The sequence below is a fragment of the Neomonachus schauinslandi genome, chromosome 2, assembly GCF_002201575.2.
Source record: "Neomonachus schauinslandi chromosome 2, ASM220157v2, whole genome shotgun sequence".
NCBI lineage: Eukaryota > Metazoa > Chordata > Mammalia > Carnivora > Phocidae > Neomonachus > Neomonachus schauinslandi.
The window spans coordinates 111,317,885-111,338,552 of record NC_058404.1 but is presented as its reverse complement, the minus strand read 5'-3'; the positions used below and the strand labels follow the sequence as shown (position 1 = coordinate 111,338,552).

At 36.3% G+C, this 20,668-nt stretch overlaps 1 protein-coding gene across 2 annotated transcripts in view; it reads left to right on the top strand.

The window, feature by feature from the left end:
• Positions 1-20,668, top strand: part of AP1AR (adaptor related protein complex 1 associated regulatory protein) — a 39,038-nt gene that overhangs the window by 7,175 nt on the left and 11,195 nt on the right. For both annotated transcript variants that reach the window (XM_021684481.2, XM_044912638.1), the window contains exons 2-4: positions 14,379-14,427; positions 16,103-16,129; positions 19,331-19,356. In XM_021684481.2, the coding sequence (XP_021540156.1) occupies positions 14,379-14,427; positions 16,103-16,129; positions 19,331-19,356 (102 nt within the window). The remainder of the gene's footprint in view (positions 1-14,378; positions 14,428-16,102; positions 16,130-19,330; positions 19,357-20,668) is intronic.

The window sequence follows — 20,668 nt, the reverse complement described above, 5'->3', positions numbered from 1 at the left end:
TTTTTTTTTTTTAAAGATTTTATTTATTTATTTGAGACAGAGAGAATGAGATACAGAGAGCATGAGAGGGAGGAGGGTCAGAGGGAGAAGCAGACTCCCTGCCGAGCAGGGAGCCCGATGCGGGACTCGATCCAGGGACTCCAGGATCATGACCTGAGCCGAAGGCAGTCGCTTAACCAACTGAGCCACCCAGGCGCCCAAATAAATAAAATCTTAAAAAAAAAATAAATCGAACTATCTTCCATATCTCTATGAATGTTCATTTTCATCACTTCAGTCATTAAATGTTGGAGTCCTTCAAAACTGAATTAGACTCTTCTACTGTACTTAAAGCATAGCATGCATGTAGTCACTAATCCAGGAGCATCTTTGACTCTGTTCCCCATCATCCCACATTTCTTAGTCCATCCCCAAAACCAGATTTTTTTGTACCTCCTAGTTTTTCAGCCTACCCATTTCTTTCACCACTGCCACTTTAGTCCAAGCTGTCCTCATTTCTTGCCTAGATTTCCAATACCCTGTGTTAAAATAACACCCTTCCTCATTCACCATTTTCTGACACTGCTTTATTCCCTCATAGCACTTACCACTCCATGACTTTGTAAACTCTGTTTGTTGTCTGTTCCCCTTTAATACAGTATAAATTTCATGAGGCCAGGGACTTTTATTTGTTTATTCCTATATATCCAGTATAGCAACAGTGCTTGCCAATATTAGGCACTCAATAAATATTTGTTGACTGAGTGGGTAGACTACCAGTGGGTCTACCTACATCTATTCCTGACCTTTTTCAGTTGATCCTGTATTTTGGAGTCAAAGTAATCATAAATGCAAATCTGTGATACAAACATAGCTTAAAATTCTTCAGTGGCTTATTGTACTTTTAGAATAAACACTGAGATCTTTAATGTAGGTTTCAAGGCTTTGCATTATCTCTTCCTTGCCTTCCTTTCTTTGGGGGGGGGGGCGGGTCTCATCTGTGTCACATTCTTCCTTGAATCCATTTCTTCTCTTTTTACTTACATAACTCCAACTCATCTTTTAGATGCCAGCTCAAGGATTATTTCCCACAGAAGTCTTCCCTAACCACCTCCTACTCTCAGGGTTTAAGTCCTCACACCATTATGGAATCATCTTCCTTTTCTTTTGAGCACTTTTTCAGGTTTTTTATCATACCTGAAATAGTGTGATGATTTGGTTAATATGCGTTTTCTGCTTTCAATGTAAAGGAGGGAGTCCATGCCTGGTTTTGCTGACCATTGAATACTCAGCTCCAAGTTATATGCCTAATATGTAGTATTTAGGCAATAAATACTTGTTCACAGAATTAATGTTTCTTAAATGTATGTTGCTCTTTCCTTCCCCCTTGCCTTTGGTACCTGCTACTCCCTGAAACATTTTTTCTCACTACTTGGGAACTGGCTAATTCCTCCTCTGTCTGATTTTTGATGCCCCTTATCTGAACATATGGCACTCAGAGCACAGTAGTTGTTAATTTACCTGTGTATCTACCCCATTAGACCCTAAGCCTCTTGGGTACATGGGTCAGTTTTTATTCACTTCTGTATTTTAACTACAAAGCTATGTATGTCTGTCATTCGGTAATCCAGGGAACTTCAATTAGAATTAGACTGTTCAATATCATAGATACATAAGTAGCAACCATTTCTAAAAGAAGGTGGTCAACAATTTCAGATGCTGCACACAGATTACAGAGGATGAATGAGAAAGAACCAAAAGACCTCTAAGGTCCCTTCTAGTTATAGTTTCCTCTAAATCAGGCCCCTTTTAAACAACAGTGACCTTCATACCATGCATCTTTTTTGGACACAATGCTGTGAACCTAGAAATCAACCACAAGAAAAAGTCTGGAAAGACCACAAATACATGGAGGTTAAATAACATGCTACTGAACAGTGGATGAGTGAAGCAAGAAATCAAAGACATAAAAACCTACATGGGAACAACTGAAAATGAAACATTACAGTCCAAAACTTATGAGATGCAGCAAAAGCAGTTCTAAGAGAGAAGTTTATAGAAATACATGCCTACCTCAAGAGCAAGAAAAATCTCAAACAACCTAACCTTGCACCTAAAGGAGCTAGAAAAAGAACAACAAACAAAACCCAAAACCAGCACAAGGAAGGATTAATAAAAATTAGAGCAGAAATAAATGATAGAGAAACTTAAAAAAAAATAGAACAGATATCACTGGAACCAGGAGATGGTTCTTTGAAAAAAATCAACAAAATTGATAGGCCTTTAGCTAGACTCATCAAGAAAAAAACAGAAAAGAGGCGCCTGGGTGGCTCAGATGGTGAAGCATCTGCCTTCAGCTCAGGTCATGATCCCAGGGTCCTGGGATCGAGCCCCGCATCAGGCTTCCTGCTTGACAGGGAGACTGCTTCTCCCTCTCCCTCTACTGTTCCTCCGCTTGTGCTCTCTCGCTCTCTCTGTCAAATAAATAAATAAAATCTTAAAAAAAAACAAAACAGAAAGGACTCAAACAAAATCACAAATGATAGAGGAGAATTAACAGAAGTACAAACAATTGTAAGAGAATATTATGAAAAATTATATGCCAACAAATTGGACAACCCAGAAGAAATGGATAAGTTTCTGGAAACATATAATTTACCAAAGCTGAAGCAGGAAGATAAAGAGAATTTGAACAGACTAATTATCAGGGAAGAAATTAATCAGTAATAAAATGAAACTCCCAACAAACAAAAGTCCAGAGGGCTTCACAGGGCAATTCTACCAAACATTTAAAGAAGAGTTAACACCTCTTCTCTAACTAGTCCAAAAAACTAGAAAGGAAGGAAAACTTCCAAATTCATTCTATGAGGCGAGCATTAACCTGATATCAAAACCAGATAAAGGCACCACCAAAAAAGAGAACTATAGGCCAATATCTCTGATGAACATAGATGCAAAAGCCCTTAACAGAGTATTAGCAAACTGAATTCAACAATACATTTTAAAAAATCATTCACCACAGGGCGCCTGGGTGGCTCAGTCGTTAAGTGTCTGCCTTCGGCTCAGGTCATGATCCCAGGGTCCTGGGATCGAGTCCCACATCGGGCTTCCCGCTCTGCGGGAAGCCTGCTTTTCCCTCTCCCACTCCCCCTGCTTGTGTTCCTGCTCTCGCTATGTCTCTCTCTGTTAAATGAATAAATAAAATCTTTAAAAAAAAAAAATCATTCACCACAATCAACTGGGATTTATTCCTGGGTTGCAAGGGTGGTTCAGTAGTCACAAATCAATCATTGTGATACATCATATCAGGAGGAGAAAGGATAAAAACCATATGGTCATTTCAATAGATGCGGAAAAGGCATTTCACAAAGTACAACATCCATTCATGATAAAAACCCTTAACAAAGTAGAGTGAGAAGGAACATACTTCAAAATAGTAAAGGCCATATATGAAAAACCCACAGCAAACAACATACTCATTGGGGAAAAACTGAGCACTTTTCCCCTATGGTCAGGGACAAGACAAGACCACCTTTATCCAATGTAGTACTGGAAGTCGTAGCCACAGAAATTAGACAATAAAAAGAAATAGACTCCAAATTGGTAAGGAAGAAGTAAAACTTTTATTTGCAGATGACATGATACTATATATAGAAAATCTTAAAGACTCCACCAAAAAAACTAAAACTGATAAATGAATTCAGTAAAGTCTTAGGATACAAAATCAATGTACAGAAATCTGTTGCATTTCTATGTACTAAAAACGAAGCAACAGAAAGATAAATTAAGAAAACAATCCCATTTACAATTGCACCAAAAATAATAAAGTGTCTATGAATAAACTTAACCAAAGAGGTGAAAGACCTGTACTCTAAAAACTATAAAACACTGATGAAAGAAATTCAAGAAGAACCAAATAAATGGAAAGATATTCTATGCTCATGGATTGGAAGAACAAATATTGTTAAAATGTCTATACTACCCAAAGCAATCTACACATTTAATGCAATCACTATCAAAATACCAACAGCATTTTTCAAAGAACTGGAGCAAATAATCCTAAACTTTGTATGGAACCACAAAAGACCCTGAATAGCCAAAGCAACCTTGAAAAGCAAAGCTGCGGGCATCACAATTCCAGACCTCACGTTACATTACAAAGCTGTAATCATCAAGACAGTATGGTACTGGCACAGAAACAGACATATAGATCCATGGAACAGAATAGAGAACCCAGAAATGGACCCTCAACTCTAAGGTCAACTAATCTTTGACAAAGCAGGAAAGAATATCCAATGGAAAAAGGACAATCTCTTCAACAAATGATGTTGGGAAAATTAGACAGCCACATATAGAAAAATGAAAGCAAAAATAAACTGAGACTACAAAACTACAATGAGATATCACCTCACGTGTCAGAATGGCTAAAATCAACAACACAAGAAACAACAGGTTGGTGAGGATGTGGGAAAAAAGGAACCCTCATGCACTGTTGGTGGGAATGCAAACTGGTGCAGCCACCGAGAAAAACAGTATGGAAGTTTCTCAAAAAGTTAAAAATAGAACTACCCTACAATCCAGCACTACTGGGTAACTACTCAAAAAATACAAAAACACTAATTCAAAGAGATGCATGTGCCCCTATGTTTATAGCAGCATTATTTACAATAGCCAAATCACAGAAGCAGCCCAAGTGTCCATCTATTGAATGGATAAAGAAGGTGTGGTGTATATATTCACCTGTATAAAAGAATGAAATTTTTCTATTTGCAACAATATGTGTGGGGTTAGAGAGTATAATGCTAAGTGAAATAAGGCAGTCAGAGAAAGACAAATGCCGAAAGATTTCACTCTTGTGGAATTTAAGAAACAAGCGAAGGAAAAAAAAAGAGACAAAGCAAGAAACAGACTCAACTATAGAGAACAAACTAACTGATGGTTACCAGAGGGGAAGTGGTGCAGGGGGGAATGGGTGGCATAGATGATGGGGATTAATAAGGGCACTTGTCCTGATGAGCACTGGGCGATGTATGGAATTGTTGAATCACTATATTGTACACCTGAAATTAATATAACACTGTATGTTAACTGTTCTGCAATTAAAAATTTTTAAAAAAGGGCAGTGACCTTTTTTTAACCCATGTTTTCTCTCTTAAACATGTTTAGCAGAAAGAGTTGTCTTTTTTTAATTTGATTTTATTATGTTATGTTAATCACCATACATTACATCATTAGTTTTTGATGTAATGTTCCATGATTCATTGTTTGCGTATAACACCCAGTGCTCCATTCAATACATGCCCTCTTTAATACCCATCACCAGGCTAACCCATCCCCCCATCCCCCTCCCCTCTGGAACCCTCAGTTTGTTTCTCAGAGTCCAAGGAGTTGTCTTTCTCTTCCAAGGCATAATATAAATTTTCTGAACATCCATTCTTCCTAAATATGCCTACATTAGTGAGGGACTTAATAAACCATAAATATTACTACTTTATTAAAATCACCTATGTTGGGACGCCTGGGTGGCTCAGTCACTTAAGCTTCTGCCTTTGGCTCAGGTCATGATCCCAGGGTCCTGGGGTTGAATCCCGCATCAGGCTCCCTGCCCAGCAAGGAGCCTGCTTCTCCTTCCCCCTGCTTGTGCGCTCTCTCTCTGACAAATACATAAATAAAAATCTTTTTTTTTTAAAGATTTTATTTATTTATTTGACAGAGAGAGACACAGCAAGAGAGGAAACACAAGCAGGGGGAGTGGCAGAGGGAGAAGCAGGCTTCCCGTTGAACAGGGAGCCCTATGTGGGGTTCGATCCCAGGACCCTGGGATCATGACCTGAGCCAAAGACAGATGCTTAATGACTGAGCCACCCAGGCACCCCTAAAAATCTTAAATTGTTCCGTACTGATTTACTTCAAATTTTTTTGTGAGATTTGGGGAGGTTTGTACAACATGACCCACTTATATGCTAACAATAGGTCTAAAAAAGTAGGATGGCTATTCTTTATTTTTAGATTCTTAAGAAGTTAATGAAAGTATTACACCAGATTTTCTTATAATTTTAAATGTCATCAGGTTTATTTGCCCCTAATATTTAGTGAAGAACTTTTTATGAGTAATAAAACAAATGCTTTATGAATAATCCTAAAAGCATATATTGTAAGCAGTGTTACATATAAAATCAGCATACTTTTAGATTCTAAGCTGCACGCACAGTATTGGAACATGCCCATAAGTGTTTTCTTTTTTTTTTCCTTTTTTTTAAATTTTATTATGTTAATCACCATACATTACATCATTAGTTTTTGATATAGTGTTCCATGATTCATTGTTTGCATATAACACCCAGTGCTCCATTTCAGTATGTGCCCTCTTTAATACCTATCACCAGGCTAACCCATCCCCCCACCTCCCTCCCCTCTAGAACCCTCAGTTTGTTTCTCAGAGTCCATAGTCTCTCATGGCTCGTCTCCCTCTCCGATTGCCCCCCCCTTCATTTTTCCCTTCCTACTGTTTTTTTTTTAAACATATAATGTATTGTTTCAGAGGTACAGGTCTGTGATTCAACAGTCTTACACAATTTACAGTGCTCATCATAGCACATACCCTCCGCAATGTCTATCACCCAGCCACCCCATCCCTCCCACCCCCCCCACCACTCCAGCAACCCTCAGTTTATTTCCTGAGATTAAGAATTCCTCATATCAGTGAGATCATATGATATTTGTCTTTCTCTGATTGACTTATTTCGCTCAGCATAATACCCTCCAGTTCCATCCATGTCGTTGCAAATGGCAAGATTTCATTCCTTTTGATGGCTGCATAATATTCCATTGTGTGTGTGTGTCTTCTTTATCCATTCATCTGTCGGCCGAAAGTGTTTTCAACTGAAGAACTATGATCAATTGAACTTGGAGGGAGGAGGAATTGAGGAAGATCTAAAAGATATGTATGTTTGATCATGGATATATATTGAAAAGAGCTTAGTTATTGGAGTTAGGTCATTTTACTTTTTTTGGTTTTTTTGGTTTGGTACTGTCTTCAAAATCCAGTGTCTATTCTTAATTGAGACTAGCCACATTTCAAGTACTCAATAGCCACACCTGGCTAGTGGCTATCATATTGAACAGTGCAGATCCATAAGATTATAATACCTCATAGAATTATTGTGGAGAGGAAATGTATATAAAAATACATATAAAAACTGGGGCGCCTGGGTGGCTCAGTTGGTTGAGCGACTGCCTTCGGCTCAGGTCATGATCCTGGAGTCCCGGGGTCGAGTCCTGCATCGGGCTCCCTGCTCGGTGGGGAGTCTGCTTCTCCCTCTGACCCTCCTCCCTCTCATGCTCTCTGTCTCTCATTCTCTCTCTCGCAAATAAATAAAAACTAAGTTCATTTAAAAAAAAAAAACCCTAAGTTCCTATATACATTGTAATACCTGGCCCATTGTAGGTACTCAATAAATGTAAATCTCTCTTTGCTCTCCATTACAGTAATAGCTTGTTATAGTTTGGTTTTTGTAACATCATGTATACTAGGAAGCTTCAAGTCAATAAAACATTTTTTTTCAAATTGAAGAAAGCAAAATGTTATTTCTCTAAGAACAAAGTAACAGTAATCAAGGTCAGGCCTTTGGAATAGACATTGCTACTTTTAGTCATTTTGTTTTTTATCTTTCCTTCTAAGATTTAACTTTGATCAAAGGTTGTTGGAAATGTAGTTTAATTAGTTGATACTAAATTTCTGGTTTTAGACTGATCCAGTTTCTTTTTATCTCATTTTCCTCTGTCTGTTTTTAATGGTACCACTTATACACAACTAAAACTTCATTCTTGAGGAAAATATTCTCAACAGGACCTATGTGCTATAATGAAATATACTGCACAGGACTTGGGAGACCTGAATAAGACAAGTCCTGTGATTTTTCCTATGGCTAGTTTTGTTGTTCCATTAACATATAATTTTGTTTGAACAATCACATCGGTGGTTTCTCCTTGTCCCAGGCTCTTGCCCTCAGCTTTATTGGGTCAAATAGAGAAAACCAGAAGGCATATTTGGTAGTTACAAATGTGAAATATAACTGTCCAGGAACTGCATAGTACTTGTAGCTTCAGTTAAGGACATTCTTTCACTGTGAGTAAAGAATAATGGGGTAGAAGTTCCTTAGTGAGTATAGATTCAGAAAAAGTTAGGCAATTCAAGTAACCCATCACCTGGGAGCACTACCTACCACTGGAGCCAGACAGATCAATTCCTTGAACCAGGAACTCTACAGATAGGCTTTGGATTAACTCTGCTAACATTTGCTTCTCTGTTTCCCATACTTCCATTTCCTCTACTTTAACATATTCTTTTATTTTTTTTTAAGATTTTATTTATTTATTTGACAGAGAGAGACATAATGAGAGCAGGAACACAAGCAGGGGGAGTGGGAGAGGGAGAAGCAGGCTTCCCGCCAAGCAGGGAGCCCTATGCGAGGCTCGATTCCAGGACCCTGGGATCATGACCTGAGCCGAAGGCAGACACTTAACGACTGAGCCACCCAGGCGCCCCTAACATATTCTTCTTTTAGATGTTAACTAATTCTCTTTACCTTAAGTCTCAAAACCCAGGAGCCATTCTGTTTCTTTAAGGTAATTTAACTTGTCAAGGTAACAGGTGCATTAATGTTATATTGCTTTTATAGTTTTAATTTTTGTTTCTTGTATTTCCACTTTTTGGGAAATAACTCATTCTTCCTCTCTTTCCCAGGAATAAGCTATACTTCTATTTTTCCATAGTGATTGGAAGTAAAATTCTTAAAAACAATAGCCATGTGTATGTACTAGTAATAACACGAAGCAGATGTATGGGAGAGGAAGAATTACTGACATTGCATCTTTGTTTACAAGAAACCTTCCTTGAGATGGGAAAAGAAAACAAAGATGAATTTCCTGGGTTTGAAGCCAAGAAGAAAAGTGTGGTGGTCTTAAATATCTGGAATTGAGAAGTATCCCCAGCATCAATTATAGAAAGTATAAGGGGGTTTTGGACTCATGTTTATCTTAATGTTCTAGACTTGGAATTTGAATAGAAGACTCTCATCCAGCCTCTTAACTATGTGGATGTCAAGCTTAAGGCATCTAAAAACACCAATGCACTCCTTTCCTAGACTTTTTCATCTCAGTAAATGGCAACTTCTCATTCTTCTAGTTGTTCAGGACAAAAACTTAGGAGGTATCCTTGATTCTTCCTTTTTACATACACTCCTACAACTAATTCATTAGCAAATTCTGTCAATATTTTCTTCAGAACTGTTTCTTATAACTTCAACTTGATGATCCAAGCTACCATCATTTCTCTGTTGTACTATTACAAAAGATTCCTAATTGGCCTCTTAAAACTTAGATTGTCGGGGCGCCTGGGTGGCTCAGTCGTTAAGCGTCTGCCTTCAGCTCAGGTCATGATCCCAGGGTCCTGGGATCGAGCTCCGCATTGGCCTCTCTGTTCAGTGGGGAGCCTGCTTCTGCCTCTCCCACTCTGCCTGCTTGTGTTCCCTCTGTCACTGTCTCTCTCTGTCAAATAAATAAATAAAATATTTAAAACAAAACAAAACAAAAAAAAATTTAGATTGTCTGTTCAGGATCTTCCAGTGAAGTTCTTACACAGCTAATAAATTCTTAAGGAATGGTAGATTTAGAAAATCAGAATTGTGTACCTTCTCATGAAATAATGGAACAAAGCAATGATTAACAGTGGATGCTGAAACCATTTGGTAAAAGGTTGATGGGAAGCTTTATAATGGATGAATTGAGCTGACAATACCTGAACCTACAGATCATTCTTAGCGTCAGTAAAGGTAAGGCAGACAAAAATAAAATTCCTCATAATTTAGTTCAATAGCAAGTACCACATATGAAGGTTCTTGCCTTAAAAAAAAAAAAAACCCACTCATTTAAATCAAATTGTCAATACATAGGAAATACAGAGAATAGAGGAAGAAAACAACACCAAGAGGAAAAAAAGTCAGCCAAACCTAGGAACTGAGAAATTCTACAGGACAAATGACACAATTTCTCCAACAAATCAGGGCATGAAAAAAGGTGATGGCGCAGCAAGGAGGGCTGTTATGGACTAAAAGAGACCTACGGGGCCTAACAAGCAAATGCAGTGTATAGACCTTGTTGGAAATCTGATTTGAACAAATCATGTATAAAAAGATAGGGAGATTGAAATATAGACTGACTATTAGATGATATTAAGAAATGATTTTTAATTTTGTTAGGTGGTAATGTGGTTAGGTTGAAAAAAAGGTTCTTTTAACAAATAGAGATATTAACTGAGGTAAGGATAAGATAACATGTCTGGATTTGCTTTAAGATACTCTACCAAAACAAAAGAAGGGAGTTGTAGGAATAAGATTGGGAAAATGGTAACTTAAAAAGTTTTTAAGTAGGGTGATGGGTACAGGGTTTATGATGCTTTCCTCTCTACCTTGGTGTATATTTGAAATTTTTCATAATAAAAGCTAAAAAAAAGGTGAATGCCAAAGACTGAAATCTCTTTTGTGAATTCTCAACTATTGAGAATAAACTCCAAAACCCTTCCCATGGCCAACAAAGACTCTAAGACCTTGGTTGTTTCTCAGACCTTATTTCTCCTCCACTCCAGCCAGTCAGGTCCCCCACTTACTTAGAGTATGCCAAGCACAATTTTGCCTCAGAGCTTTTGTGTTTGTCTTTCTTCTGCTCAGAATTCTTTTCCTCCAGTTATCTAGCTAGCTGGCTTTGTCATAGCCTTGGGAGCCTTTGTTCCAATTTTGCTTTAACAGAAAGACCTGCCCTGTCCACCCTATATAAAATAACCTCCCTCCCCTGGTCACTATCTTTGCTTACTCTGAGGTATTTATTTTTTCATCGCATTTCCCACCACATGATCATTTATGTACTTGCTTATTGTCATTCATTCCCAAGAATCTAGCTGCAAGGTGGCAGGTCCTTTACCTGTTTTATTGACAGTTGTATTGCCAGCACTTTAGAGCTGTACCAGGCACTTAGGTATTCAATAAATATTTATGAAATTAAAATATAAATACTTGATGCCACATTTAATAAACAAGTACTTTTTTCCCCTCTCCTCCATTGTTCTACTTACCTTTCACTTGTATTCTCATCTATACCTAGGAGTAAGTAGGAGAGGATTGCCAAGAGCCTCATTCCTTACTCTACTCTATAACTGTGAGGTAGAAAATACAAAACATCAGGGCAGTTTATTACAGGAAACACTGAAAAAGTTATATTCCAAATTATTAGGATTTTAAGCATCTAATACTATGAAAAGGTTTTAGTTTTAATTTCTTTCATTTATTGCTTAAGTAATAGAGAGCTCTGTGAAATCTGAAATGCTACTTTCAAACAGCTGGCTTTCTAATTACTTTTAAAATCTGTGTCACAGTATTTCTCAACTTCTTTTCAGATAAATCCCAGGATAAAGCTCTTCTAATAAAAAAATGTTGCCCCTGAGTTTGCCAAATTGAGTATTTACTTTAATCTATTAATATAATCTTGGCATTTATGATAGTAGGAGCCAATATATGCCCTTTGTGAATAATAAGATCTCAATCTAATCTATCTAAAAAAGGAAAGCTTAAATATTTTTTCGCTTATTTTGCTTTTCTGTTTACCTTCCATTTTAATTGTTTTGGTTTTCGTTTTTTTTTTTTTCTATTAATTTGCTTTTTTGCCATTCTATCATATAGACTCATGTTTATTAATCAGGACTTTGGTTGTGGGGACAGAAATCCAATCAAACTATTTTAGGCAAAAGGTAGAGTTTCTTATAAGGATAGTAGGTTTCTCAACTACTAACCAAACTGTGGGCAAAGTAGGATGTAGCTGGTTCTTAGGAATGACTTCAACACTGTCAGAACATTCGTTTGATTGATTTCAATCCTCTCTTAGATTTTTCAGAAGCTTAACTCCTAGCACCACCCTAGAGTGCTCAGGAAAATATTGTCTCTCTCTTTTTCCATATAACCCTGAATCAATCAAATGAGGTCTGGGGGTTGGCTGTAGTCTAGTTTGGTCAGATAAGCAGAGAGTCAGAATCATGCAAGAGCATAATCATCCTCACTATGGTTATATGTGGATAAAAGGGACAGAAAAGTAAGACATTTACCACAGCCAACAGCCTCAGGTTAGGCATGTATCTGTGTATAATTGGAATAGAACCCAGTGCTCTGCCATCTAATGTAAGTACAGTGCAATAATTACTTCCCTTGGTTTGGACGGTGTACCACTTGGCTTTAGGTTTTGCTTCAGCAGTGAAATCACACTGATGGTTTATACTGAGATAGTATTACTGAACTTTATTTCATTATTCAGCTACATCACTCAGTAAACCTGGAAGGAGAAATAGATTAATCAGAGACAGATTCTTCAAGGAAGAGAGTGATGGTTACAGGGAGAGAGCATAAAGTACTTTAAACATGAATCCTAATGCCAGAACACAGTGCTATTCGAAGGCTCAACTCATTTCTCTTTTTGTGTGAGAAACTGGGAAAATAGAAGAATGGGACAAAGAGATGCTTAGAGAATTAAGGGTATTTTGTTTGTACTGGAGATGTTCCATAAAATACTAGATCTGTGAAATGACAGACTAAGTCCTCTGTTTTTTACTAATGACCTCTTAATGGGCAATAAAACTGCTTTGCATCTGTTAGCAAATAAAGATTGTACTAAAAATGGGACCTATGATTTCATTGTTCTTTTTGTTCTTTATAATAATAAAAATCTAATCATTATGCTGAGCAAAATAAGTCAATCAGAGAAAGACATGTATCCTATGACCTCACTGATATGAGGAATTCTTAATCTCAGGAAACAAACTGAGGGTTGCTGGAGTGGTGGGGGGTAGTCGGATGGGGTGGCTGGGTGATAGACACTGGGGAGAGTATGTGCTATGGTGAGCTCTGTGAATTGTGCAAGACTGTTGAATCACAGATCTGTACCTCTGAAACAAATAATGCAATATATGTTAAGAAAAAAAAAGAAGAAGAAGAAGATAGCAGGAGGGGAAGAATGAAGGAGGGAATCGGAGGGGCAGATGAACCATGAGAGACGATGGACTCTGAAAAACAAACTGAGGGTTCTGGTGGGGGAAGTGGGAGGATGGGTTAGCCTGGTGATGGGTATTAAAGAGGGCACGTTCTGCATGGAGCACTGGGTGTTATGCACAAAAAATGAATCATGGGACACTACATCAAAAACGAATGATGTAATGTATGGTGATTAACATAACAATAAAAAATTTGTAAAAATTAATCATGATAATATAGCATTCTCTTTCACTAAACCTGTATGCCCCTCCACACATACATATACACATAATACAAAGCATTCTGAACTCTCCCAACCCCAGGATTCTTCTCATGTCTTAAAGAGGTACTTTCTGTCCAAGGATCCTGACACATCAGGAACCCTCAGTGTGACTTTTGATCTCTGTGGGGGCATGGAAGACCTTTCCTCCATCAATTTAAGCAGCTTATAACAGGAACCACATTATAAGTTAAAGTCTTATAATCTCCTGGCACTTCCAGTAGTAAAGGAGTTTAGGTGCTTCTGCCCTATAACCAACTTTCATACTATAATAGAGGAGATATAGTTAATAGAGTGTGGACATGTCCTTGGAGCAGCTGTAACAAAGGAGATTCTTATTTGATTACATGTAAATTTCACTAATAGGCACAGAAGAGAATGATTAAAATGTGTATAGACATGGAAAGAATAAAAAGCACCTAGTTTTGTATAAACATGGGATTCTACCATCTGGAGATAACCACTCTTAACATATTGGCATATATCTTTTCAGATTTTTATTGTTTTGCATATGTTTAAGAAAATTGTAGGGCGCCTGGGTGGCTCAGTTGGTTAAACGACTGCCTTCGGCTCAGGTCATGATCCTGGAGTCCCGGGATCGAGTCCCGCATCGGGCTCCCTGCTCGGCAGGGAGCCTGCTTCTCCCTCTGACCCTCCCCCCTCTCATGTGCTCTCTGTCTCTCATTCTCTCTGTCTCAAATAAATAAATAAAATCTTTAAAAAAAAAAAAAAGAAAATTGGAAACATACTCTTACACATTATTTAACATGTCAGTATTTTAACATGATACTTTCCTTGATACAGTAAAAATAATGAGATAATTTTAAAACTTGTATTCTGTTCTATGTAGTAAATTCAATAAATTTATTATTACAGGTTTAGTAAATATTAGTATCAGTAGAAAAATATTGGTTGAATACTTTTAAACTCATAACTTAGTTTGAAACCCTGGAAAATGTTTTTATGGAAATGTTTTTATGCTACTATATTGGCTCAGTTTTAGTATTAATTGTGATTTTTTAAAAAAGTTTTTCTGTTTTTCTTCCCAGATCCAAGTATTTTAGAACATGCTCAAGAGGTGAGCACTTAACTATAGAGGTGAGTAGAGTCATGAATCTATTTGGATAAAAGTACCTTCAGGAAGGCAGAAAGGACATTTTTCTTTTCATTAAGTTAGTATGGACTTTTTATATTTCAGTATTATTGATGCTAGTGAAGAGGGAAAGAATTGGGGTGATGAGGGGAGGAGTGAACAGGGAAAAGTTTGTAGATTAAGGTCCTGTTCTTCTAATAGAATTGCTATTTCTACTTAAGAAGTGGTGTTTTTGTTTTCGTCTTTTTTTCACCCCGCACAATTCAGAGGGGGTATGCTTCTAATAGTTATAATGGCTCAGTAGGCAGTGATTCTAGAGATAGATGGTTGGCCTGCGCCAATAGAGGGGTGTAGCAGGATCAAAGCAGAAAGCTGATTTTAAACAACTCTACAGTACAAATCACTGAATTGCTTATTCTTTGTATGTAAAATAGATAATAGAATCTATTCAGCTCCTGCTCTGTACCACCTACTTCACCATACAGTTTATAAATGTCATCAACATAATTCTTAATACAGTTGTGTTGAATGGATGGCAGTCATCCCATTTTATGGGTGAGAATCGGAGGCTTAGTTAGACAGGTGATGAAGAAGTTGGGCTTTGTTACACGGCCCCTTAAGTGGTAGAACCTAATTCCAGTCCCAAACTGCCTGGCTTTCAAAGATTGAATCACTGCCTTCTATATTAAATAAAGAAGCATATAAACCAGAAACTAGTTTCTTTAAATCACCAATCAAAAAAAAGTTCAAGATAATAATTTTAAGTCATTTCTTTGAATTCTTATCTTTCTAAACCTTTGAATTCATTGTTTTCTTGATTTTTAAGTAATAAAACAATGTTAACAATAAAACTTTTTTCTTTCAGTGGTTATCAAATTATTTATAGCTAAAATACACATATTTTAGTAATATAATTTAGTAGTAATGACTTTCATCCAGTCATTTTACATAATAGTGTTTATCACATCATCATCAAATTGTTTACATTCCTATCTGTAGAAAGACACTGTGTTTGGGAGTAGTGACTACCATCTGGCAGATTTTCAGTAAATAGTTAAATGAATGAGTAGATGAATAAATATAAAGATTATAAGATAAACTCTTATTTGGGTATTTTTGAAGTCCCTGTTTCTTGAGTAAATTCTCCTTATGACATTAAATTTGTTCTGAACTCAAATGGAAACTGGTAGTGTGGGTTTAAAACACCCATATGAAATAATTCAGGGGAAAGTTTTAGTTTATAAGTTTTAAAAAGTTTCTGATTTATGAAGAAAATTGCTGTAATTCTCCTTTTTTTCATATAAAATCATAAATAATCGTATATGCTCATCTTAGCTATCTTATCGGATTGTTGGATATATCAAATAAACTAGTGTATAAAGGGACAAATGACTCAAATATCCTAAAAATATAAAGGTATGGGGGGGTGGGGGGATGGGTTAGCCTGGTGATGGGTATTAAAGAGGGCACATACTGAATGGAGCACTGGGTATTAGACACAAACAATGAATCATGGAACACTACATCAAAAACTAATGATGTATGGTGATTAACATAACATAGTAAAATAAAAAATATATAAAGGTATATTATTTTCAAAGTGAAAAAAGTGACAATTTTTTCTGATATATGTACCTTAGGCAAATATCCCTCCTAACACTTACTTTCTTGTTCTTCCAGTTTGAGAATCTAGTGGAAAGTGATGAAGTAAGTATTTCCACCATAGTACAAAACCCATATTTATTCTCATGAGTCATTAATTCTAGCAATTATTTTAAAAATTTTTATTTTATTGTCTTTTATTTTAGAATTTTTATCTTTTGGTTTTTATTTTTACTTTTTAGTTTCTTATACTAATTTGCTTACCTATATTAGCATATAATTCAGAATTTTCTCATATATAATGTATATAATACTGTATATATGGTACATAGTTTTATATATTAGTTTCATGTATTTTATGTATATATACATATATATATGTATCATATTTTAAAGCATGCTGTAGAACTCAAGGAACTTTAAAAAGGGATCTTTCTAACCTCTTGCCATTAGGTAGGTAAAATTCCTCAACAATCCAGGGTAGATCTGTTCTATAACCATAGTTTTCATAGATTTCTCAGGGTGGAATTTATACGTGTCCATTCTACAATGACTTTATCTGACATTAGCCATTATCTTTTTTAACAGTTATTCTTTTTGTTGATTTTTTGCATTTCCTCTCATCTAAAACTTAAATATAAGATGCATTCCAAGTACAGATATATGAAAATAGTGAAAAAAGTACAGTTTAGAATTAGTGAAATGCATATTTCTAATCCACTGGTTGTAGTTAGAAGAGTTTTAGTCTGTGAGCTAAGTTTCAACTTCACTAAACTAATTATATGAGTTTGTACAAGTTACTTAGCCCCCCTTAGGCCTACTTCATACAACTCTAAAATGAGTTCTACTGGAACAACACTGCAAGCTCTGACCTTTTGTAACTTTTTGATTTCCTAAGGAAAGAGGAAAATGTATCAAACAAATTTAAATTATTCTTTAGCCCAACATTTCCCACAGTGTGTACAGAATACTAGTCTCAGAATGTAAATTAGCACATTAAAGCTTCTAAGAAGAACTATTAAAGAAACTTAAGGAACTGTTAAGAAAATTATTTAAACCTATTGAACTTAACATTTCCCAAATTAATTTGGGTATAAATCCTTTTTTAAAACAATAATACATATTTATTATAATCTGATAGAACACATTTGAGAAACTAGCTTAGCCTTTTGTTTCCCAGTAAAATTTCTGCCAAATATTTTAATGTTTCCTAGAGCCTAATTTCTTTCCCATTTCAAAGGTCACTTTAATTCCATATATTTTTTAAAACAAGTGTAAGCAAACAATACAATTTTTTTAAAAGATTTTATTTATTTATTTGACAGAGAGAGACACAGCGAGAGAGGGAACACAAGCAGGGGGAATGGGAGAGGGAGAAGCAGGCTTCCCGCCAAGCAGGGAGCCCCATGCGGGGCTCTATCCCAGGACCCCGGGACCATGACCCGAGCCTAAGGCAGACGCCCAACGACTTAGCCACCCAGGCACCCCAATGTAATATTTTTAAAGTTTCTAAACTGTAGAAGTGCTAAATATAAGAGTTCTTTCAATCTTTATTATGGTTCATCCCAGCATCACACTGCTTTTTAAAAGAATGTGGTTCCATGTATTTTCCTAAGGTGTTTTTTGTTGGGTTGAGTTTTTTGTTTGCTTTTGTTTTTACTAACCAGTCTTTTCCTCTTTCGTATCATATTTTGTGTTTGGTTTAGTTGAACATCATCTTGTTTTTTAGTGCTATTTCCTATCATTCTGAGTTTTATTCCTGCTGTTACTTGGCCATATATTTTAACTATCACATATGAATAGCTTAAGTGTCTAAGAAAGATACGTAAATCCAAATCAGTCTTTAAAGTAGTTATGGTGGGGCGCCTGGGTGGCTCAGTTGGTTAAGCGACTGCCTTCGGCTCAGGTCATGATCCTGGAGTCCCGGGATCGAGTCCCACATCAGGCTCCCTGCTCAGCGGGGGGTCTGCTTCCCCCTCTGCCCTCTTCCCTCTCGTGCTCTCTGTCTCTCATTCTTTCTCTCTCAAATAAATAAATAAAATCTTAAAAAAAAATAAAGTAGTTATGGTTTACTTTGGAGAAAAAATATATATAGGTAATTTCATAACCGTGTGAAAAAAAAACAAAAACAATTGATTCTCATTGTTTGTGGTAGTTATGTTCTATAAAGTTGCCATAAATGCTGAATTAGTGAATACCAACTGGACCATTACTCTCAGGGGGAATAGAGAGTTAGATTCCTGTAAGCTTCTAGTCACAACATTTTCATCAACCAATCAGTAAATTACCTTGTTTTAGGTGTCTGTTTGACAACTAATTTTAATACATATTATTGATTCATTAACTTCGAACAGCACTATAAGCCATGCCTGAACTGAAGCCTGTCCAACACACACATTTTCTCCCTAAGGCTTGCTCCAGCCTCCTTAGGACTAGGAACATTAGACAGCACTTCAACACCACACATGGGAGTCATTTTATTTTTTAAAAATTTTTTTAAAGATTTTTTTTTTTAATTTACTTATTTGACACACAGAGAGAGAGAGAGCACAAGCAGGGGGAGAGGCAGGCAGAGGGAGAGGAAGAAGCAGGCTCCCTGCTGAGCAAGGAGCCTGATGATCCCAGGAGGCTCGATCCCAGGACCCTGGGACCATGACCCAAGCCGAAGACAGTCACCCAACTGGCTGAGCCACCCAGGCACCCCAGGAGTCATTTTAAACAGTGAAATCACCAACAAAAAAGCACAAACATGCAAAAAAACCTGGTACTCAATAGACTGTAAAGAGGACACTATGAGAACTGAAACAAGAAGGCAGAGCATCACCATGTTCTACCGCCATTGGGAATATGCATTTTGGGTAACTCAAAGTTTTTGCTGTTCTGTGGAAGTCTGTTCATGATTACAAAAGCACGGGAATTATTAATTTTGATGTTACATAGGTGAATTTACAATTATGGAATCTATAAATAATGAGGATCAACTGTAAATGATGAGGGCATAGAAGATATGTTGTCTAGTACCATCCTGACCCAGAAGTTCATTTGCTGTAGAATATATATTTGTTAAAATAAATTAAGAAATGTCCAATAATTAGTTTATATATAATTAAGCTAGATAATAAATTTTGCTTTTGAGAAGTTGTAAAATTTTAAAGCTTTTTGTTTAAGACACTTTAATAATAAAATTTGTTTACTATGATAAAAATAGATAAGCAGAAAATATTTTGATTAAATAAAAATTTTATTGACTTGCCTTACATAGAATTCAGCTAGTGAAGTTTCTTTAATTGTTTAATTTTTGTGCAGGGGGAAAGCCCAGGAAGCAGTCATAGGTAAGGCTTTTTTTTTTTTTAAACAATGTCTGTGTGAACCATGAAAAGCTCTCTAAGAATCAAGGCTCTGTCATTTGCTTGCTTTGAGGCATTGAATAGTTTACATTTCAGGACCTTAGTTTTCTCTTTCTAGAAGTTTGAGGCAAATAATAACATCTCAAAGTATTGTTTTGAACATTAAGGAATTTAATGTACAATAGTATCTAGTGCTCTCCTATTGAACCGAAATCATGTATTTTTTAGTTTTTAAAAAACTATTTAATATCAATAAATACACTTCCTTGAATTTTTAAAATATCCCCCTTTTCCTTCCTCATGACATTCTAAAACTTGTTTTACTAACAGGTTAACTAGAACCTTGATACTCTAATTTATTTAAGCAGCCTTTTTAGATTCTTTTGAAATTGTATGAGCTACTTGAAGAAGAACCATCTGTCTTTAACTTGAGAGTTCTTAATATCAAGAGAATATTTTCATACACTTTCATATTTTTAATGCATATTCTTTACCTTTTTTAGTTTAGCAAACATTTATTAGGCAACTATGTGGCACTGTGCTAGGCACTGGAATTAAAAAATCAAACATGTTTCTCTACATTAGAAGAAAGAATATCCTGGTCTGAGGGGTAGTTTGTGTAAATGACTAATTTTGACATAACATGGAAAAAGAGATTAAATAGCAGTTATAAAATATGCATGGAAAACCTAAAGGAGAGACCATTTGCCCAAAATGTGTGAGAAGAGGTGTGTCCAGGTAGACTTCTTTAAGGAGATGACACTTAAGTTGATCCTGGAAGTGTTGGCTAGTGATAACTATCCAGAGGAGCAGAGCATTTCAGACAGAAGAAATTGCATGAACAAAGTGGGTTGACTAACAAGAGGCACAAGAGGATTTTTGTGGAGGGATGGATATGTTTGTATTTTGCTTTGTGTGGCAGTTACACAAGTGTATACAATTGTCAAAACTTAATGAACTGAACACTTAAAATTTCTATTTTATTTTATTTAAGTTATACCTCAAAAAAAAAAAAAAAAAACCTTTAAAAAAAAAGCCCTAGGCAGAAGTTAGGGCTAGAGGAAGAGAAGTAGGAGACATTACCTGATACTGGTGGTTAAAACCATTTTAATTGTCAAGATCACCTACCTGAGATTGGGAACAGAAGGAAGTGGGGTGCTTGGAGTATGGAGAGAGAACAGTGGTCTAAAGATTGAATAGGCAAATACTAGAAGAGGATTCTGAAGACAACCAAGATTCAGTGAACAAAAAGAAGTAAGAGAGCATAGAAAGCCAAGGGAAGACAGAAAACAGACTG